Raw genomic sequence first — 24,070 nt, forward strand, 5'->3', positions numbered from 1 at the left:
TCCACCAGCGGTGTATCAGAGTTCCAGTTCTTCCACATCCTGGTCAACACTTGTTACTTCTGTCCTTTGATAATATCCTAGTGGGTATGAGGTGGTATCTTATTCTGGTTTCGACTTGCATTACCCTGATTGCTAATGATGTTAAGCATCTTTTCATGTGAATATTGGCTAAATGTATACCTCCTTTGGAGAAAAATCCACTCATAACCCTCATCCGTTTTTAAATTTGGTTATCTTCTTATTATTGAATCGTAGAAGTTCTTTATACATTCTAGATACAAGTCCCTTATATTTTCTAGATATAAGTTCCTTATCAGATACATGATTGCAAAAGTTTTCTCCTGTTCTGTGAATTATCTTTTTACTTTCTTGACAGTGTTCCTTGATGCACAAAAGATTTTTAACTTTGATGATGTCCAGTGTATAATATAACTTTTTTCCTTTGTTGCTTGTGTTTGGGTGTCATATATTAAAAAAATGTCTAATCTAAGGTTAAGAAAATTTACAGTTATGTTTTCTTTCAACATTTTTATAGTTTTAACACTTACAATTAGGTCTTTGATCCATTTTGAGTTACTTTTTGTATAAAATGTGAGATAGGGATCCAAAAGAATATTCTCTTTGCATGTGACTGTCCAGTTGTCCCAGCACCATTTATTAAAAAGACTGTTCTTCACCCACACTCTTCCAAAACTCAATCAGGAGGAAATAGAAAGCTTGAACAGACCCATAACCAGCGAAGAAATTGAATCGGTTATCAAAAATCTCCCAACAAATAAGAGTCCAGGACCAGATGGCTTCCCAGGGGAGTTCTACCAGACGTTTAAAGCAGAGATAACACCTATCCTTCTCAAGCTATTCCAAGAAATAGAAAGGGAAGGAAAACTTCCAGACTCATTCTATGAAGCCAGTATTACTTTGATTCCTAAACCAGACAGAGACCCAGTAAAAAGAGAACTACAGGCCAATATCCCTGATGAATATGGATGCAAAAATTCTCAATAAGATACTAGCAAATCGAATTCAATGGCATATAAAAAGAATTATTCACCATGATCAAGTGGGATTCATTCCTGGGATGCAGGGCTGGTTCAACATTCGCAAATCAATCAACGTGATACATCACATTAACAAAAAAAAAGAGAAGAACCATATGATCCTGTCAATCGATGCAGAAAAGGCCTTTGACAAAATCCAGCACCCTTTCTTAATAAAAACCCTTGAAAGTCGGGATAGAAGGAACATACTTAAAGATCATAAAAGCCATTTATGAAAAGCCCACAGCTAACATCATCCTCAACGGGGAAAAACTGAGAGCTTTTTCCCTGAGATCAGGAACACGACAGGGATGCCCACTCTCACCGCTGTTGTTTAACATAGTGCTGGAAGTTCTAGCATCAGCAATCAGACAACAAAAGGAAATCAAAGGCATCAAAATTGGCAAAGATGAAGTCAAGCTTTCGCTTTTTGCAGATGACATGATATTATACATGGAAAATCCGACAGACTCCACCAAAAGTCTGCTAGAACTGATACAGGAATTCAGCAAATTTGCAGGATACAAAATCAATGTACAGAAATCAGTTGCATTCTTATACACTAACAATGAAGCAACAGAAAGACAAATAAAGAAACTGATCCCATTCACAATGGCACCAAGAAGCATAAAATACCTAGGAATAAATCTAACCAAAGATGTAAAGGATCTGTATGCTGAAAACTATAGAAAGCTTATGAAGGAAATTGAAGAAGACTTAAAGAAATGGAAAGACATTCCCTGCTCATGGATTGGAAAAATAAATATTTTCAAAATGTCAATACTACCCAAAGCTATCTACACATTCAATGCAATCCCAATCAAAATTGCACCAGCATTCTTCTCGAAGCTAGAACAAGCAATCCTAAAATTCATATGGAACCACAAAAGGCCCCGAATAGCCAAAGGAATTTTGAAGAAGAAGACCAAAGCAGGAGGCATCACAATCCCAGACTTTAGCCTCTACTACAAAGCTGTCATTATCAAGACAGCATGGTATTGGCACCAAAACAGACACATAGACCAATGGAATAGAATAGAAACCCCAGAACTAGACCCACAAACGTATGGCCAACTCATCTTTGACAAAGCAGGAAAGAACATCCAATGGAAAAAAGACAGCCTCTTTAACAAATGGTGCTGGGAGAACTGGACAGCAACATGCAGAAGGTTGAAACTAGACCACTTTCTCACACCATTCACAAAAATAAACTCAAAATGGATAAAGGACCTAAATGTGAGACAGGAAACCATCAAAACCTTAGAGGAGAAAGCAGGAAAAGACCTCTCTGACCTCAGCCATAGCAATCTCTTACTCGACACATCCCCAAAGGCAAGGGAATTAAAAGCAAAAGTGAATTACTGGGACCTTATGAAGATAAAAAGCTTCTGCACAGCAAAGGAAACAACCAACAAAACTAAAAGGCAACCAACGGAATGGGAAAAGATATTCGCAAATGACATATCGGACAAAGGGCTAGTATCCAAAATCTATAAAGAGGTCACCAAACTCCACACCCGAAAAACAAATAACCCAGTGAAGAAATGGGCAGAAAACATGAATAGACACTTCTCTAAAGAAGACATCCGGATGGCCAACAGGCACATGAAAAGATGTTCAGCGTCGCTCCTTATCAGGGAAATACAAATCAAAACCACACTCAGGTATCACCTCACGCCAGTCAGAGTGGCCAAAATGAACAAATCAGGAGACTATAGATGCTGGAGAGGATGTGGAGAAACGGGAACCCTCTTGCACTGTTGGTGGGAATGCAGATTGGTGCAGCCGCTCTGGAAAGCAGTGTGGAGGTTCCTCAGAAAATTAAAAATAGACCTACCCTATGACCCAGCAATAGCACTGCTAGGAATTTATCCAAGGGATACAGGAGTACTGATGCATAGGGCCACTTGTACCCCAATGTTCATAGCAGCACTCTCAACAATAGCCAAATTATGGAAAGAGCCTAAATGTCCATCAACTGATGAATGGATAAAGAAATTGTGGTTTATATACACAATGGAGTACTACGTGGCAATGAGAAAGAATGAAATATGGCCCTTTGTAGCAACGTGGATGGAACTGGAGAGTGTGATGCTAAGTGAAATAAGCCATACAGAGAAAGACAGATACCATATGGTTTCACTCTTATGTGGATCCTGAGAAACTTAACAGGAACCCATGGGGGAGGGAAAGGAAAAAAAAAAAAAAGAGGTTAGAGTGGGAGACAGCCAAAGCATAAGAGACTCAAAAACTGAGAACAATCTGAGGGTTGATGGGGGGTGGGAGGGAGGAGAGGGTGGGTGATGGGTATTGAGGAGGGCACCTTTTGGGATGAGCACTGGGTGTTGTATGAAAACCAATTTGACAATAAATTTCATATATAAAAAATAAATAAATAAACAAATAAAGGTTAAAAAAATTAAAAAAATAAAATAAAAAATAAAAAAAATAAAAAGACTGTTCTTTCTTCACTGAATGTGCAAGTACCTTTGTCAAAAATCAGCTGACCAAACATTGGAAGGTTTATTTCTGGATTGTAAATTCTATTCCATTAATCTATATATCTAGTTGTATGCCAGTACCTCACTGTCTTGATTACTGTCACTTTGTAGTTTTTAAACTGAAAAGTGTGAGTCCCCTACTTCTTTTTCCTTTTTAAGATTATTTTTGCTTTTTGGAGCCTGAGCTTTACCATATGAATATTAGGACCAGCTCATCAGTTTCTGCAAACAAACCAGCTGGAATTTTTTATAAGAATGTATTGAGTCCATGGATCAGTTTAGGAAATATTGTCACATTCACAGTATTATGTCTTCCAATCCATAAACATAGGATGTCTTTTCATTTATTTAGGTTTTCTTTAATCTCTTTCTATAATGGTTTATAGTCTCCAGAGTATAAGTTTTGTACTTCTTTTGTTAAAATTATTCTTAGGCATTTTATGCTTTTCATGCTCTTGTAAATGAAATTGCTTTCTTAAGTTTTCTTTTCATTTGCTTGTTGCAACTCTATAGCAGCAATACAGTTGATTTTTGTATGTTGATACAAGACTGCATTTTCTGCTTCTGAAATTATTCAGTTCATGCTATTTTTGTGAAACTCGTATTCATTCTACCATTACATGAATTATGACTTTTCTTACAGCCAATGGAAAGTTGTATCGTAATAGACTACTGAAGGCTATGAAGTCTCTCAAAAGTAAGTAAAAAACGAAATTATAAGGCATGTTATCTAGGTCTCCAGATACACCATCCAAGCATGAATCTTGGCCCTATATAAGCTTTTATTTATAATTCTTCCAGCATGACTACATTTTACCTGCTGTTAATATACACTTTCTCTTGGCAGGAAGTCCACTGTCTTCTTAGATTTTTTTTCAACTTTTTCTCAAGAAGAAAAACCAACCCTGGCAAAAACAAACAAAAAACCCTGGTTGTTATTGAAAAGCAATGGTCAGCTACAATAATCACTAATAAGTCAAGCCAGTAAACAAAAAAGCAACCTACTTTTTATGCAGAGTAATTAAGTTAGTGGTCTGCAGTTCTGTTTGTTCCAGCACCTTAACCTTGTCTTACTTTGTAGGCTTGTCCACAAGAATAGACTAAAGGAAATACAGTTCTGACTCCATTGACTTTCTATTTGAGTCTTTAAGTGGAAAAGCCTATTTAGGATTTCAGCCTTGTCAAAGTGTAATAATAACAGAGGCATGAAATATATTTTATCTTTTGTTTCTTTTGTTTTAATAATATGTGGTCATTAAAGTTAATAATAGTTTTCCTAAAAAACATTTTTAAATTTTACTATTATACAACTTTTTTTTTCAAATGTTGCTTTACTGTCTCTTTCCTAAGATGGGAAGATTAAAAAGAATTACCTCCATACTAGTTTGGGAAATATGGGAATGGGGCTCACAGACGAGGAACTTGCTGGATTGTCAGGAGACCTACAAGTTGATGGTGAGTACCAAAGATAGCATTCAGGATCTATTTATCTTGATCTTCGATTTAAAGGGGTATCAATTAAAATTATGTTGTGAGACAAATTTAGCTGGACTTTATTATACTCTATAAACAAAGTGTATCTTTTTCTGAGCTCATGTCATTGATTACATGTCTCTTTTGGACTTCTGTAGCAAACGGGAATGTTGATCTGCATGACGTGATGGAAGGAATGAAAGCTATTACAGGTGAGCACAAAGTCACTATAAACCTAAATTCCCATTAGAACACTAACTATATTTTACCATTAACCTTAAATGCCATGTTGATTCTGTTACTGTACTCCTTATAAATATTTGTCCAGAGTTGGGCTTTGTGGTATTCGTGTTTTGGTAATAAAATTTTAGCTTCAAGTCTTGGTAGGAAGACCCTTACTCTCTTAAAAAAATAATCTAAAGGGGCGCCTGGGTGGCTCGGTCGGTTAAGCGTCGGACTTCGGCTCAGGTCATGATCTCACGGTCCGTGGGTTTGAGCCCCGCGTCGGGCTCTGTGCTGACAGTTCAGAGCCTGGAGCCTGTTTCAGATTCTGTGTCTCCCTCTCTCTGTGACCCTCCCCCATTCATGCTCTGTCTCTCTCTGTCTCAAAAATAAACGTTAAAAAAAATTTTTTTTTAAATAATCTAAAAATAACTTTTTAGAGTCACTAAATTTCCCTCACGAGCCTTTCTCTTTCTGATTAAGGGAAAGTTGACATCAAAAACCTGGAAACCGTTCTAGGTGACATGGGAATCAAGCTCACAGACCAGGAACTTGAAGATCTGAAAGAAAACCTGCCAGTCAGTGGTGAGCACGTGAGATACCATTGGATTTTGAGCTTTAGGTGTTATGTACCGTTAGCAATGAAAGGAATGGAACGAGGGAACTTTCTACGCAGAAGAGGTCCAGATTGTAGATGGGACAAGAACACTGACAAAGAAGTTGAGAATGTAGTATTTGGACACAGGTGGCATGGCCACTAGAAGAGTCTGCGAAGTTCTGAGGACAACAAAGTTTGCCTTTACAAAATGGCCGCTTTTGAATCTCATCCTTTTGTTATCAAATTCAAGAGTTGTTATTTTATGAAATAGAAAGTCAAATTTACATTTTTTAAATAAGTATATTTTTAATATTTTAAATCTTTTCTTCTGTTCTATATTCAAGCATATTCTGAGTAAATATTTGTTGAATGGCTCTTTAAAGTGCATAACAAAATGCCCAGTAACAGCTGTTATAATCTGAAGGGGAGGAGAGCGTTCTTATGCTATTTTATATCATTTTATGAGCTTCAAGTTATGTTTTTTTTTGTTACAGTTGATAATACAGTTGCTCTGAAAATTTTGAAGGATGAAGTGAAAGCTTATACAGGCAAGAATTTGTTATAAATGATTTGCAACAAATTGTGATTTACACTAAAAATTTTAATAGCATTTTCTCAAAATTCTACTACTGCTTTACAGATTCACATACTTTCAGTATTCATTTTGATAAATATGTGCATCTACTGATCAACATCTTAATCTAACATTATCTGGGTTTATAAGTAAAACAAAAGGACTATTTCTTCATTGTAAGTCATATATTCTTTGATGCTTTTTTTTCAGTAAAAGTGCCTGGCTCTTATTTATAGACCTAAACCTAGATGATCACAGCAAAAGCAGGGTGGAGCTTTAGAAATAAAAGTCCATTACCAACAGCTAATTACATAGTTTTAACAAAGTAAAGCAAAATATGTCATACTTTGTTAATTGTCTTGTATCATACTAACCGTCTCTTGACCTTATTTCTGGATAATTATATGACCAGATTTGCTTCTGTACTATGTGATATCATTCCCAGTGTTAGGGATACATCCCATTTGCTAATATTGAGGGACAAATTCTATTTTTTATTTAGCATTTGACTCTTTTTATTAGAAAATCTTTCACTCCATCTTTCCTTTTCATTCTGGTATCAGAGAAAGGACTAGAGCAGCAAAAGTAAATGTTTAGATCATGTTAAATAATCAGATTGTCCGTTAATAGTTTAACCTGTAACTATTCTGTCTTTTCAAAGGAGAAAAGGTTGATTCCAGGGACCTACAAAATACTCTAAAAGACATGGGGATTGAACTTACAGACAAGGAGGCCAAGCAACTGAGGAAAACACTGCCCCTTGATGGTAAGTGAATGCCACATAAATGCCACCATGCCTTCCAGGGAACCTGACTTTATGGGTCAGTGCGAGCCATTCTCAATCTTTTAGTAGTACAGTTTTGTCTTAAAATGCCATAAATTAATAGAGAAAGGCACTTCTGACTTGAAAAGAAATTCTTTCATTACCTCTTGGAACACAATCTGAAATTCATCACTACATTGCCATATAGTAATCTGAGTGACTAATACTATCCTCTCAGATTGGTATTCGTTTTGCAATAAGAGCAAGGAAACATAATGAAGGAGAAAGAGGACATCAGTAGAATAAAAAGGAAGAAATATTTTAATGTATTTTTTAGAATGGCACCATGGGAGAGTTTAATAAATGTCTCTAATTCCAAAGAATGGGTAAGTTTGTCACTGTGGAAAACATCTATCTATCTATCTATCTATCTATCTATCTATCATCTAGAGCACATGAGCAGGGCAGGGGGAGAGAGAGAGAGAGAGAGAGCGAGAGAGAGAGCGAGAGAATCTCAAGCAGGCTCCACACTCAGCACAGAGCCTGACATGGGGTTCAGTCTCATGACGGAGATCATGACCTGAGCCCAAATCAAGAGTCAGATCCTTAACCGACTGAGCCACTCAGGCACCACAAACATTTATATTTTTAAATGTCCACATCGTATAACTATAAAATAAATGCATTTTTAAAGCAAATCATTGAAATGTATCTTTCTACAATCATATAATTTGTAATGTTTTGGTTTTCTGGAGATCTGAATTGTACTTTTTCTTACAGCCCACGGAAAGGTGTTTCAAAGCAGGTTGCTGAAGGATGTGAGGTATAAAAAAAGTGAGTAAGAAGCACAAATATGAGGCATATGAAATATCCTTAAGCATTAAATTTATATCCCTAGAATATAACACCTTATTTTGCTTCTTGTACCACATCTATGTTTTTGCTGGTAGTAATCCTTACTTTATCTTAGATGAAAAGTTCTCTACTGCATTGTGGTTTTTTTTTTAATTTTTTTTTTCAACGTTTATTTATTTTTGGGACAGAGAGAGACAGAGCATGAATGGGGGAGGGGCAGAGAGAGAGGGAGACACAGAATCGGAAACAGGCTCCAGGCTCTGAGCCATCAGCCCAGAGCCCGACGCGGGGCTCGAACTCAGGGACCGCGAGATCGTGACCTGGCTGAAGTCGGACGCTTAACCGACTGCGCCACCCAGGCGCCCCTGCATTGTGTTTTTGAAGCTCTCTCTGAAGAAACAATTATATGAACAGAAATAAAGATGGAAGGAAAGTAAGGAGGGAAGGAAGGAAGGAAGGAAGGAAAGAAGGAAGGAAGGAAGGAAGGCAGGCGTATACAAGGGAGGAAGGTGGGAAGGAGAAAGGAAGAAGGTTTGGGACTTACTCCAAAATGTGAGCAGAAGCAGACAAAACAATCTCAGAGTAAGAGTTTAGGAAAGGACTATAATCTCTACTTCTTGGTGGAGATTACTGGTTATTGCTCTTTAGTTACACTTGCTCAGCCCTGCCCCACCTAACTTTTTCCTGGGCCTGTATGTTTAACGTTTGAGGAAACAAATTCTAATTCTAACTCTGCTTTTAACTCTTTTTTTTTTAAATTTTTTAATGCTTTTTTATTTTTAAGAGAGAGACCGAGAGAGACAGAGTGCGAGTGGGGGCGGGAGAGAGCAGAGAGAGAGGGAGACACAGAACCCAAAAGCAGGCTCCAGGCTCTGAGCTGTCAGCACAGAGCCCAACGTGGGGCTCGAACTCACAAACCATGAGATCATGACCTGAGCTGAAGTTGGATGCTCAACCAACTGAGCCACCCAGGTGCCCCTGCTTTTAACTCTTTAAATTGTAACTCAGCTTGTAAAGAGCTGTACATATATATTGTAGTTTTGTTCTTTGCTTGAAAATTTTAGCCGTTATGCTAGATTTTGAAGTCATTCTCTTTTAGCAGTATATTCATGTAACAGCACCAACTATTACTATCTTAAAGAGATATTTGCACCCCCATGTTCATTGCAGCATTATCTGCAATACCCAAGACAAAGACACAACGTGTCTCTTGACAGATGAATGAAGAAAATAGAATAAATATATATATATATGTACATACATAATACATAATAGAATATTATTTGACCGCAGAAAAGAAGGAAAGCCTGCCATTTACAAGGATGAAACTTGAGGGCATTATGCTAAGTGAAATAAGTCAGACAGAAGAAAACAAATACTATATGATACCTCCTATGGGTGGAATCTAAAAAACCAAACTCATAGAAACAGAGACCTGATTGGTAGCTGCCAGAGGCAGGGTGTTGGGGAGAGGAATAGGTGAAGGTAGTCAAAAGGATGCAAACTTCCAGCTATAAGAGGAGTAAGTTCTGGAGATATAACGTAAGGCACGCTGACTATAATTAACAACACTATCATATTTTTGGAAATTGCTAAAAGAGTAAATTTAAAAGTTCTCACCATACACACAACCAAAAATGTAACGATGTGAGATGACAGATGTGTTAACTAACCTTATTGTGGTAATTATTTTGCAGTGTATATATATACATATATTGTACACCTTAAACTTATACACTGTCATATGTCAATTATTCAATAAAACTGGGGGAGGGGCGCCTGGGTGGCTCGGGGGTTGAGCGATGGACTTCGGCTCAGGTCATGATCTTGCAGTTCGTGAGTTTGAGCCCCGTGTCGGGCTCTGTGCTGACAGCTCAGAGCCCGGAGCCTGCTTCGGATTCTGTGTCTCCCTCTCTCTGCCCCTTCCCTGCTCATGCTCTGTCTCTCTCTGTCTCTCACAAATGAATGAACATTAAAAAAATTTTTTAAATAAGATAAAACTGGGGGAAAGGGGGAAAACATTCATGTCTGTTAGTTGAAGATAATATACGTTCATGAATTTCTCTAAATATTTTGTATTCATTCCATTTTTTCTTTCCTTTTCATGTTTTCAAGGAGGGAAGATTGATGTAAATAACCTGGATCCTGTTTTAGAAGCCATGGAGGTCAAGCTGACAGAAAAGGAACTGAATCTGTTAAAGGATCTTCTGCGTGGTGAGCATTATAGAAAACACTGTGGTTTTAAACAAATGTTGTGCTTGCAGGATTAATTTTGACTGTTTCGAAGGTTTAAATTATTTGTTGCAGACATTTGAATAGCTTGCAGAAGAACTCAGGGGGGGAAAACGCTGTTTGTTTGTTTTTTTTAGTTTTTTTTTTTAATGTTTATTTATTTTTGAGAGAGAGCGAGACAGAATGTGAGTAGGGGAGGGGCAGAGAGGGAGACACATAACCTGAAGCAGGTTCCAGGCTCCAAGCTGTCAGCACAGAGCCCAATGCCCAGGAACCGTGAGATCATGACCTGAGCTGAAGTTGATGCTCAACCGACTGAGCCACCCAGGTGCCCCAAAGGCTGTTCATTTTTGTTGCTTTAAAACCTCTCATCTATTTCTTTATACATCTTGGACTAGGGGTGGATGCTAGTGACAAGGGGAGGGATTTTTGTTGTCTGGTTTTACAAAAATAGGATCTGCAATGTGGGTTTTTTTTTTCGCTGATCCATATATCACTGCCATTCACACCATGGTGCAGAACATCATCCATGAGAGGCTCCACTCCTCACTGCCAAGGCCATCGTGTGTACCTGCCAAATACAGTCCTCTCTGTGTTCTGACCATTGAGCCGGATGGCTTATTCGCTTATAAAAGAATATGAAGATTTGACAACCACTAAGTGCACCTGTCATTGACACAGGGTTCTCAAAATTAAAACGTAGAAATGCCACACACCTGTCTGTGCCTTCAGGAGAAAGCTCCATGTGTCAAATCTTGATAATGCAGTATGTCCCGTGTAAAGAGGAGCCTGTGTAGATTGGCACATTCTGAGGAATCTGTCAGTGTAAAGTGGTAACATCTGCCTTTTTTATTTACAAATGTAAATGAAATGTAATTATTCAGCCATTCCTCATTTCTCTATTCATAGATATTGAGATGCTTTCTTTTCTGGTCACTATAACAAAGTTAACAGAAAAATATGTATAGTATTACAATTTTTAAAAAATATATGTAATACACTTTATAAACATAAGAAAGTTCTGGAAGGCTATACACAAAACTGTTAGTAATAGGAGAGGTACTGAAGCTGAGGAGAGGTAAAAGAAGGGACGTTTACCTTTTCTTAAACGCTCTTTTTTTTTTTTAGTCTGTTACACAAAGTATGTTTTAAATTCTACTTTTTTAAGCTTAATTTATTTTGTTTTTAATTTAAGATGAATACATGGGGCGCCTGGGTGGCTCAGTTGGTTAAGCGTCCAACTTCGGCTCAGGTCATGATCTCACGGTTTGTGAGTTTGAGCCCTGCATCAGGCTCTGTGCTGACAGCTCAGAGCCTGAAGCCTGCTTCGGATGCTGTGTCTGTCTCTCTTTCTGCCCCTCCCCTGCTCACATTCTGTGTGTGTGTGTGTGTGTGTGTGTGTGTGTGTGTGTGTGTGTGTGTCTCAAAAATAAATAAACATTAAAAAATTTTTTAAAAAGATGTATACAAATGGTGTGGTAAAAAGACAGGATTTGGGCTGTGTTTTTATCTACCAATTAGGTTCAGCAGATCACTAAACTGACCACTTAAGTAACTAGTTCCTATCAAATATCCCTCACTGCTTAACACTGGTCTCTACCTGCCCATTGCATCAACATGTGGTAACACAAGAGAACAATCCTAACGAATACTGAGAGATACATAATTTAAAAAGTGAGGAAAGTAAGATTGAAGGATTACTCAAATCACACAAAGCCACTAACGAATGTGGACCTGGCAGAGTTAGAACATTTAATAATTGAAGAAAAAAATTGTACATGAATAATATGTACATGAATAATATGATAGGACATTCAACATACAGTGTTTTCAATTTCAAAAGATTTTAAAGGACCTCTTGGAACAAAGTCAATCTTTTGGTAAAGGTTGTTTTTGTATGTCTCATTTCAAAGTTCAAAAGCTGTGGAGTACAATAACCTAATTTGCTCAGAAAAAAATCACATCCCAACACACTTGTAACAGTCGGCATTGAATTCATTGTTTCTTCTAAGAATCATGGAATAGTTATAACCTGAATTTTCTTAAATATTAGGTGAAATAAACTTTGACAGTTTTCATCTTTATTATTTAATAAAACCATTTAAGTTTTTTTTTCATTATTTATTATTAAATCTTGGTCCTCATTGCTAATGAATTATTTTCCTTGGTCATCTTCTGGAACCATAAATCTTAGATTTAAAAAAAAAACCTCCTGTCCTGTGTATCTTTTTTCTGAGTCCATGTTATTGTTCTTCTCTGATTAAACTTTGTCTTACAGGCTCTAAGAAAGTTGATCTGCAAAAACTGATGGAAAAAGTAGAAGCTGTTGCAGGTGAGGAAAAAGTTACCAAATGCATATGATTCTGATTCTTTACACATATTTTATATTCTTCCCTGTTACTTTATATTCCTTTTAAATTATGATATTTTGGGGCACCTGGGTAGCTCGGTCAGTTAATGTCTGACTCTTGATTTTGGTTCAGGTCATGATCTCACGGTTCGTGAGATCAAGCCCCGCACCTGGCTCTGCACGGAGCCTGCTTGGGATTCTCTCTGTCCCTTTCTCTCTGCCCCTCCCCTGCTTACTCTCTCTCAAAATAAATAAGCATTAAAAATAATAGTAAATAAATTAGGCATAATTTTTAATAAACTGATTTCCTGGACTTTGGTTTTTCAGGGTTTTCTTTTTTTTTTAAGTTTTTCTTTAAATTCTAGTTAGTTATCATATAGTGTAATATTGGTTTCAGGAGTAGAATTTAGTGATTCATCACTTATGTAACACCCAGTGCTCATCATAACAAGTGCCCGCCTTAATACCCATCACCCATTTAGCCCATCCCTTGCCCACCTCAGTTCGTTCTCCATCAACCCTCAGTTTGTTCTCTATAGTTAAGAGTTTGCCTCCCTCTCCCTTTTTTTCCTCCTTCCCCTATGTTCATCTGTTTTGTTTCTTAAATTCCACATATGACTGAAATCAGAAAGTATTTGTCTTTCTCCGGTTTGTCAATGCTTTAACGACAAAACATAGTGCCATATTTTGTTAGGCCCTATAATCTCATTTTTTCCAGATTTTTACTAAAAACATATTAGTGCAATAAAAAGAGACTAAAGTTTTATTACCTACTAGTAATCTCCCACAACAGAATATTATGAAATGCATTACTCTGCACTCTGTTATTTTGTCTCTATTATTACTAAAGTTATGGAAATAAACACTTTAATATTTTACCATAACTACCGTCAAACAGGACTCATTTGACTTTATTATGGATTGAATAATTGGTGCTAATAATTAAACAGTAATAAGAGATTTCATTATTATTTAGAATAATTAGATGGTTCTTTAAAATCTCACATGTTACCATTTCTGTCCTTTTAAAGGAGAGGAAATTGATGTCAATGACATGGAAAGAGTTCTAGGAAACATGGGAATAGAACTCACAGATAAAGAACTCTCACAACTGGTGAAAAATCTGCCAGTTGATAGTGAGTATTTAAATAAAAATGTAGTCATACAGGGAAGTGTATTGTTAACTTGTGAAAACTTGTAAAATTGTCTCTATCTTATTGCTTGTCAGAAATAATTTTATGATTCATGTTACATAATTTTAAATGACTATTATATGTTAAAATTTTCTCTGTGCCAAATTTATCTTTAGTTTGAGAAGTAACCGTTGTATCATCATGACTCCTATCATCAGGATTCAGTTATATTACTTATAACTTTTGAGTCTATCAAGAGATGTAAAATTTAATCCAGAATAAATGAGAAAAAGAGAAAGGAGTGATCTAATGGGGAAAATGAAAATATCACAAAAGAAAAGTAAAAGATATTTTTCAGAATGGCAGAATGTCAGTATCCCCATCCCTTATAATTTCATTATTTGCCACTAAATCAGAAAATTTCTAAGGCAGTTCACAAAAGATGTCTTACTGAAATTGCTGATTTCTTACTAGACAGTAATGAAATTCCACATTGCTCTTCTGTGATCTGAATAGTCCTTTTCCTTACAGATGGAAAGGTCTATCGAAGAAGGTTGCTGGATGGTATAAAGTTTCTTAAAGGTAAGGGAGAAACTTAACAAAACACAAATCAGTCTGAGATCATCACGTTTGGCATTTAGACTAATTCCTTGTGATTAAATTGTCAACTCTGCCACTTAACACATTATTATATACTTTTGTTTCTTTTGTGGATGATCGTGTTCTTTAGGAGATCATCTTTTATGTTGTAACTTGGAAAGAATTCCTATGCTTTCTCGGGATATTTCAAACTTTGACAGAAGTAGAAATTATCAGAGCCCAGGCTACATAGCAAAAGTAAAGGGAAAATTAGCACCTCTTCAGTTAGTTTATTCAGCAACAAAAGACTACTAATCTGACATTTAGACCAAGAGAGCAAGAGAGTGCTAGAAAGTCTCCAAGAAACTGAAAGAACACGGGACTGAATAGATAGACAGGGAGCAGGCAAGGAAAAAGGTCATGTCTAAGCAAGGTTCCGAATACCACCTTCATGATTTCTGCCAAATCCGCACACTATTTGTACTACTATTAATATTTTCACTGATACTGATTTACTTTTTACTTAAATTTTAAACAATTTTAAATGGTAATGGAAAAACAGCATGCCTTAACATAACTAGACATTAATTGTAAAAACGAACACAATGAAAATGAGACAATAGTGGTTAGAAAAGCTGGAATTGTTATCACCCTACTAGAATTCTCTGAGAAGTCATTCTGTCACCTTTCAGTTTTTATACTGGGCGTGCTTATATTAAGATTAAAATTAAAACAATATACTCAAACTCGAACTCTTATTATTGACTCTGTCCTCCTGTAAAGATCTCACCAGGCTTTGGTTTTTTGGAGGAACATGATAACCATAATCCTCTGGAGGTGAGGGTTTATCCCACATTTTAGGGACATTAACTGTTACCTGTGTACTTCTTTTTCCATAAGGAGGGAAGATTGATTCCAGTAAAGTGGATGAAGTTTTGGGAGCTATGGGCATGGACCTCACTGAAAAGGAGCTTAAAGACATAATGCAAAATCTGCCAGTTAATGGTGAGCATTTTGGATGCCACTGAACACTCCAGAAAAACTACTTTTGTAAGCCTATTTATAACAATCATTCAAAATGCTTGTTTGACATCAAGAAGGCATTCTGAAAAGCTTGGGGAAAAAAACTCAGGTCCAAAGAAAGAACGCATCCTGTCTGTCGCTGGTTTCACACGCACACTAGAGAAAGATTTCAAGATAACTCGACTTTTTCACTCAACCTTACCTTTTTTTCCCTACAGAGTAAGGGAGAATTGATAAGTATTGCTCAAATTACAATTGAGCTCTTTGGCCACATTTGCTAATGTGTGACATCAGTATTTATAAAAAGGGTACTTAGTATAGCTGTGGCTATCTGTAATGTTGTTGTTTTTTTTCTTTGTTAATGTGGCCAGAGTATCCCTGCACTACATGGTTGCCATCTCAGTGTCTGTCTGTGTCTCACCTTCACATGGGTCCTATGGGGAAAAGTCTATTGCAGGAAACTTAAAACAGTTCTTCTCTAAATCGGTGGCCGAGTGAAGTCACAGAAGTCACAGAGCCTCCCTTCCACCAAATGCTGTTCCTGAAGCAATCACAAGACCCTGCCCAGATTCAGTCTAAGCTTTTGGTGGGAGATGTATCAGTCACACTGTAATAAGATCGTGTGGGGCGAGAAATCTATGTCTCAGCCATCCTTGAAACATATGTTCTGCCACAGCTCCTTTTACTCAGCATACGTGTTTTAGATTCATCTCTGGTGTTGTCTGTGTCAGTGATTTGTTTTGGTGGGAGTTAAGACGGTGGAGCAGCATGGGGACCCTGAGCTTGCCTCATCCCTGAAGCGCAGCTAGATCAGCACCAAACCATGTCAAGCACCTAGGAAACTGAGCTGAGGATCAACACAACAATCTGCGTAACTTGAGCCACAGAACTCAGCAGGTACACAGTGTGGAGAGGTGGACCGGGGGAGAGAAAAGCCACGGAGGGTAGGGAGCTGTTTTTGCTGAGAGAGGACAGAGGAAAGAGAGAGGAAGAGAGCGCGGTCCATCACAATCATGGAAGAAGAACACTTCCCTGAAAGTAGCTGGAGAGAAAGAGAAAGAGAAAGAGAAACACTCTCAGGGGACTGAACAAGAAATCTGCCCCCCAAAATCTATTGATGGGAAGAAAGGAGAGGGTGTCAGCACCACCAGGATTCTATAAACAGTGGAGCACAGAGCCTGAAGTTCTGGAGGTCAGTGCCTGGTGGTGCTCTGGTGAGGAAGTAGGGCAAATCCCCAGGGGCAGGTAGTGGGGTTTGACGGGTCCTTGTGCCAATAGGGAGAAGCAGTTCTCCTACTTGGGGTGCATTTGGTAGAGGCCATATGGCCTCCCCATGGGCAAAAGTCCCCACAGACCCCAGAGAGCAGCCACATTTGCTGGTATTGGACGTCAGAGTGCAATGAAACCTGGAACCGGCTGTGTGTTGTGGTTTGCCATAATCCCTGACCCTCTGCCACTGCACGATTGCACAAATGTCTTCTGGGGCAAGTCAGCACCTGGCCATTGCACAGCAAGACTCTCCCCCAGAGTTGGCACCGGTCCCAGCCTCAGGGGTCTCTCAAGTGTCTGGGGTTTTGAAACACAGCCCCATCTGAGATAAACTCTAGAGGGAGGTGCCACCTGGCAGGTGGACATCTTGGACACAGACCGGGTAGGGACAGGGAGTCGAGGAAGGCCTGAGACAAAGGAGGGGTGCTTGATTGTGTCAGTGAAAGCACAAAGTTCCAATGCCAGAGACTAGGGAGCTGGGCGAAGCCACCTCTCCCTTGCACGCACATGCTCACCACACTGATCCATCCCAGCAAGCTAAGCAGCGCCACCTAGTGGAGAACAGACTGTTACACCAAGCCCCACCCAACTGCGCTTCCAGGCACATCTCCTAGAAGACCAGCACAAGTCACTCCACCTGTTTAGTGTACGGACTAAAGAAGACTTCATAGTTCCAGTTCTAGGGGAAACTGGATATAACTTCATTCAGGTTTCATTCCACCTGATGGTTCATTTATTTCTTCATTTTCTTTCCTTCTGTTTTGCTTAAATTGTTTTCTGTTTTTCCTCTTTCTTGGATACAGAAAGAGAAAATTTTATTTTTATTTTTTATACCTTATTCTTTATTTTTAAAAATATTTTCTTTAATTTTATTCTATTATATAAATTTTCTTACCTTTTTTTCCCTTTTTCTTCCCCTTTCTTGCCTCTATTCTATCAAGTTTCTTTTAAGAAGCAGACCAAAACACATATAGGATCTAGCTCCCTTCATTTGATATTTTGTCTTCATTTTTTTAATTTTTATTTTTTATTTAATTAATTTTTCTTCCTCTAAAATGACAAAGCGAAGGAATTCACCCCAAAAGAAAGAACAAGAAGAAATGACAGCCAAGGGCTTAATCAACACAGATATAAGCCAGATGTCTGATGTAGAATTTAGAACCATGATAATAAAAACACTAGCTGGTGTTGAAAAAGTAGAGAATCCCTTTCTGCAGAGATAAAAGAAGTAAAATCTAGTCAGGACATAATTAAAAATGCTATAACTGAGATGCAATCTCAAATGGATGCCACAGCGGCAAAAATGGATGAAGCGGAGAAGCAAATAGCGATATAAAAGACAAAATTATGGAGAATAATGAAGCAGAAAAAAAAGAGAGAAATATAGGCAAAAGAGCATGATACAAGACTTAGAGAACTCAGTGACTTATTAAAAAGGAATAACATCTGAATCATAGGAGTCCCAGAAGATGAAAAGAGGGAAAAGGGGCAGAAGGTTTATGTGAGCAAATTATAGCAGAAAACTTTCCTAATCTGGGGAAGGACACAGACATCAAGATCCAAGAAGCACAGAAAACTCCCATTAGATTCAACAAAAACAGACCATCAACAAAGCATGTCATAGTAAAATTCACAAAATACACAGACAAGGAAAGAATTGTGAAAGCAGCAAGGGGGAAAAAAGTTGTAGATCTATAAGGGAAGACAGATCAGATTCACAGCAGACCTATCCACAGAAAATTGGCAGGCAAGAAAGGAGTGGCAGGATATATTCAACATGCTGAATAGGAAAAATATGCAGCAAAGAATTATTTATCCAGCAAGGCTGTCATTCAAAATAGAAGGAGAGAGAAAGGGTTTCCCAGACAAACATAACTAAAGGAGTTTGTGACCACTAAACCAGCCCTGCAAGAAATTTTAAGGGGGCTCTTTGGAGAAAAGATAAAACAAAAAAAAAGACCAAAAGCAACAAAGAATGGAAAGGACCAGAGATTATCCCCAGAAACACCAACTCTACAGGCAGCACGATGGCTCTAAATTCATATCTTTCAGTACTCACTCTAAATATCAATGGACTAAACACTCCAATCAAAAGACATAGGGTATCAGAATGGATAAGAAAAAAGATCCTTCTATATGCTGTTTATAAGAGACTCATTTTAGACCTAAACACACTGACAGATTGAAAGTAAGGGAATGGAGAACCATCTATCATGCTAATGGTCATCAAAAGAAAGTTGGAGTAGACATACTTATATCAGACAAACTAGATTTTAAAGTAAACGCCATAACAAGAGATGAAGAAGGTCATTATATCATAATTAAGGAGTCTGTCCACCAAGAAGATCTAACAGTTGTAAATATTTGTGTCACCAATGTTTCCACCCAAATATGTAAATCAATCACAAACATAAATTCATTGATAATAATACCGTAATAGTAAGAGACTTCAACACCCCACTCACAACAATGGACATATCACATCAGCAGAAAATCAACAAGGAACCAATGGCTTTGAATGACACACTGGACTGAATGGACTTAACAGATATATTCAGAACTCTTCATCCTAAAGCAGCAGAATACGCATTCTTCTCGAGTGCACATGGATCATTTTCCAGAGTAGATCACATGCTGGGACACAAAATCAGCCCTCAATGAGTACAGAAAGATCAAAATCATACCTTGCATGATTTCACACCACAATGCTATGAAACTCAGAATCAACTAAAAGAAAAAATTTGGAAAGACCATGAATACTTGGAGTTAAAGAACATCCTACTAAAGAATGAATGGGTTAACCAGGAATTTAAAGAGGAAATTAAAAAGTACATGGAAGCCGATGAAAATGAAAACACAACAGTCTAAAACCTCTGGGATGGAGCAAAGGCAGTCACTCGAGGGAAATATATGGCAATCCAGGCCTTCCTAAAGAAGGAAGGAAGGTCTCAAATGCACAACCTAACGTTACACCTAAAAGAGCTGGGAAAAGAACAGCAAAAACAAACAAACAAAAACAAAAACAAAAAAATGGAAAAAAAAAACCCTAAACCAGCAGAAAAAGGGAGATAATAAATATTAGAGCAGAAATCAATGATACTGAAATAGAAAAAAACAGTAGAACAGATCAATGAAACCAGGAGGTGGTTCTTTAAAAGAATTAACAAAATGGATAAAACTCTAGCCAGACTGATCAAAAAGAAAAAGGAAAGGACCCAAATAAATTAAATCATGAATGAAAGAGAAGAGACCACAACCAACACTGCAGAACTACAAGCAATAGTAAGAATATCATGAGCAATTACATGCCAACAATTTGGGCAATATGGAAGAAATGGACAAATTCCTAGAAACAAACTACCAAAACTGAAGCAGGAAGAAAAGGAAATTTGAACAGACCCATAACTGGTAAAGAAATTGAATCAGTAATCAAAAATCTCCCAAAAAACAGGAGTCCAGAGCTGGATGGCTTTCCAGGGGAAACATTTAAAGAAGAGTTAACACCTATTCCTTTGAAGCTGTTCCAAAAAAAAAAAAAAAAAGAATGGAAGGGAAACTTCCAAACTCATTCTATGAGGCCGTCATTACCTTGATTTCAAAACCAGGCAAAGCCCCCACTAAAAAAAGAACTACAGACCAATTTCCCTGATGAACATGGATGCAAAAATTCTCAACAAGATACTAGCCAACCAGATCCAACAATACATTAAAAGAGTTATTCATCACAATCAAGTGGGATTTATACCTGGGATACAGGACTGGTTCAATATCCACAAATCAATGTGATACATCACATTAATAAATAAAAGGATAAGAACCACATGATCCTCTCAATAGATGCAAAGAAAGCATTTGACAAAATACAGCATCCTTTCTTGATAAAAAACCCTAAAGGAAGTAGGGATAGAAGGATCATACCTCAAGATCATAAAAGCCATATATGAGAGATCCACTGACAATATCATCCTCAATGGAGAAAAACTGAGAGCTTTCCCCCTAAGGTCAGCAACACGACAGGGGTGTCCACTCTCACCACTGTTATTCAACATAGTATTGGAAGTCATAGCCTCAGCAATCAGAAAACATGAAGAAATAAAAGCATCCAAATCAGCAAGGAGGAAGTAAAACTTTCACTCTTCAAAGATGACATGATACTCTATGTGGAAAACCCAAAAGATTTCCCCCAAAAACTGCTAGAACTGACCCATGAATTCAGCAAAGTCGCAGGATATAACATCAATGCACAGAAATCACTTGCATTTCACTACACAATAATGAAGCAGCAGAAAGAGAAATCAAGAAATCAATCCCACTTACAGTTGCACCAAAACCCATAAAATACGGAAGAATAAACCTAACCAAGGATGTGAAAAATCTATATGCTGAAAACTATAGGAAGATTATGAAAGAAATTGAAGAAAACACACACACAAAAGGAAAAATATCCATGCTCCTGGATTGGAAGAAAAAATGTTGTTAAAATGTTGATACTACCCAAAGCAATGTACATATTCAGTGCAATCCCTATCAAAATAACAACAGCATGCTTCACAGAGCTAGAACAAACAATCCTAAAATTTGTATGGAACCAGATAAGACCCCAAATAGCCAAAGCAATCCTGAAAAAGAAAGCCAAAGCTGGAGGCATCACAATTCCAGACTTCAAGCTATATTACAAACATGTAATCATCAAGACAGTATGGTATTGGCGCAAAAACAGACACATAGATCAATGGAACAGAATAGAGAACCCAGAAATGGACCCACAAACGTATGGCCAACTGATCTTTGACAAGGCAGGAAAGAATATCCAATGGAATAAAGACAATGTTTTTAGCAAATGGTGTTAGGAAACCTGGACAGCGACATTCAGAAGAAAAAACCTGGACCACTTTCTTACACCGCACACAAAAATAAACTCAAAATGGACGAAAGACAGGAAGCCATCAAAATCCTAGAGGAGAAAGCAGGAAAAAAACCTCTTTGACCTCAGCTACAGCAACTTCTTACTTGACATGTCTCCAGAGGCAAGGGAAACAAAAGCAAAAATGAACTATTGGGACCTCATTAAGCACGGCAAGGAAAACAGCACAACTAAAAGGCAACTGACGGAATGGGAGAAGATATTTGCAAACGACATATCAGATAAAGAGTTAGTATCCAAAATCTACAAAGAACTTATCAAACTCAACACCCAAAAAAAAAATAATCCAGTGAAAAAATAGACAAAAGACATGAATAGACATTTTTCCAAAGAAGACATCCAGATGGCTAACAGGCTTAAAAAGATACTCAGTGTTACTCATAATCAGGGAAATACAAATCAAAACCACTATGAGATACTACCTCACACCTGTCAGAATGGCTAAAATTAACAACTCAGGCAATGACAGATGTTGGTGAGGATGTGGAAAAAGAGGAACCCTTTTGCACTGCTGGTGGGAGTGCCAACCAGTGCAGGCATTCTGGAAAACAGTATGGAGTTTCCTCAAAAAAAAGAAAAATGGAACTACCCTACAGCTGAGCAATTGCACTACTAGGTATTTATCCAAAGGATACAGGAATGCTTTTCGAAGGGACACATACACCCCAGTGTTTATAGCAGTGCTATCAACAATAGTCAAAGTATGGAAAGAGCCCAAATATCCATCGACACATAAATGAATAAAGAAGACGTAGTACGTGTGTGTGTGTGTGTGTGTGTGTGTGTGTGTAATGGAGTGTTACTCAGTGATCAAAAAAGAATGAAATCTTGCCATTGCCATTTGCAATAACGTGGATGGAACTAGAGTGTATTATGCTAAGTGAAATTAGAGAAAGACAAATATCATATGACTTCTCTCATATGTGGAATTTAAGATAGAAAACAGATGAACACAAGAGAAGGGAAGCAAAAATAATATAAAAACAAGGAGGGAGACAAACTATAAGAGACTCTTAAATACAGAGAACAAACTGAGAGTTGGTGGAGGAGTTGTGGGTGGAGGGATGGGCTAATTGGGCCAGGGACATTAAGGCAGACACTTGTTGGGATGAGCACTAGGTGTTATATGTAGGGGATGAATCCCTGGAATCTACTCCTGAAATTATTATTGCACTATACATTGACTAACTTGGATGTAAATTTTTAAAAAATGAAAACAAATACGATTAAATACTTAACCAGAAAAAAAGAAAATTGAATCAGACCATAATCCATATTCAAATTCTAAATAAATGTTGATAAAATATTAATCTTTGTTTATAGGTTTATAACTGCTGTAATATTATTCATAAACTATACCTTTTGATGTCCCGTTTATATCTGTTTAATGATTTGACTTTAAGTTATACTTTGATATTAATAACTGATGATACTGGTTTCTTTTTGCTTGTATATATGCCTCATATATCTTTGCCCATTCCTCTGTTTTCAATATTCTTATCATTTGGTTGAAATATATTTTGCAAAATCATCATATAGCTGGGTTTTTAAGGAACCCATCTGACAATCGTTCCTTTTTTAATTTTTTTTATTTAAAAAAAATTTTTAAGTTTATTCATTCTTGAGAGAGAGAGAGAGAGAGACAGAGCACAAGTATGGGAGGGGCTGAGAGAAAGGGAGACACAGAATCCGAAGCTGGCTTCAGGCTCTGAGCTGTCAGCACAGAGCCTGATGCGGGACTCGAACTCACGAACTGCCAAGATCATGACCTGAGCCGAAGTCAGACACTTAACCAAGCCACCCAGGTGCCCCTATCATTCCTTTTTTTTTTTTTTAATTTTTTTGTAATGTTTATTTATTTTTGACAGAGAGAGAGAGACAGAGCATGAGCGGGGGAGGGGCAGAGAGAGAGGGAGACACAGAATCTGAAACAGGCTCCAGGCTCTGAGCGGTCAGCACAGAGCCCCACGAGGGGCTCCAACTCACAGACCGCGAAATCATGACCTGAGCCGAAGTCGGACGCTCAACCGACTGAGCCACCCAGGTGCCCCTATCATTCCTTTTTTAATGAGAAATTTCAGTTTGCTCCGATTTGGTGTAATACTGGATATATTTAATTTTATTTATTTAATCTTATGTTTATTATTTATTTTCTGTTGTTTTTTTTTCTTTTTTATTATGCTTATTATCACTGGTTTGTTCAAGTTGTCATTCATTATGTTTGTTTTCTTCCTAATTAATTCTGAAGTTTCAGAGGAGGGTCACATTTCATCAAGTCTTACATTTCTTTTCCTCCCATTCACTGTCATACTTACATATAATAACTATTAGTGGCAATAAAATACTACTTTATTCTCCCTCAAGATAGCCTTTCCGATCAAATATTTCATTTCACTTTTATCCCTTCCCTCTCACCCCCCACACAATCACAATACGGGCAAACTTTTAGAAGACTCTTATTCCTCCTACCATTTCCCCCACTCCCCGCCATGAGACCTTGGGAATGTCTCTTACTTCCCCAACCATACAGTTTTAAC

The 24,070-nt window shown here is 37.5% G+C and overlaps 1 protein-coding gene across 19 annotated transcripts in view; it reads left to right on the forward strand.

Annotated features, from left to right (window-relative positions):
- The window catches only part of EFCAB3 (EF-hand calcium binding domain 3), a 477,549-nt gene that overhangs the window by 257,185 nt on the left and 196,294 nt on the right, over nt 1-24,070 (forward strand). For all 19 annotated transcript variants that reach the window (XM_047833629.1, XM_047833634.1, XM_047833633.1 and 16 more), the window contains 12 exons: nt 4,182-4,235; nt 4,889-4,993; nt 5,170-5,223; nt 5,717-5,818; nt 6,326-6,379; nt 7,067-7,171; nt 7,949-8,002; nt 10,139-10,237; nt 12,534-12,587; nt 13,637-13,741; nt 14,270-14,320; nt 15,218-15,322. In XM_047833629.1, the coding sequence (XP_047689585.1) occupies nt 4,182-4,235; nt 4,889-4,993; nt 5,170-5,223; nt 5,717-5,818; nt 6,326-6,379; nt 7,067-7,171; nt 7,949-8,002; nt 10,139-10,237; nt 12,534-12,587; nt 13,637-13,741; nt 14,270-14,320; nt 15,218-15,322 (942 nt within the window). The remainder of the gene's footprint in view (nt 1-4,181; nt 4,236-4,888; nt 4,994-5,169; nt 5,224-5,716; nt 5,819-6,325; nt 6,380-7,066; nt 7,172-7,948; nt 8,003-10,138; nt 10,238-12,533; nt 12,588-13,636; nt 13,742-14,269; nt 14,321-15,217; nt 15,323-24,070) is intronic.

Source organism: Prionailurus viverrinus, chromosome E1 (assembly GCF_022837055.1).
Source record: "Prionailurus viverrinus isolate Anna chromosome E1, UM_Priviv_1.0, whole genome shotgun sequence".
Taxonomy (NCBI): Eukaryota; Metazoa; Chordata; class Mammalia; order Carnivora; family Felidae; genus Prionailurus; species Prionailurus viverrinus.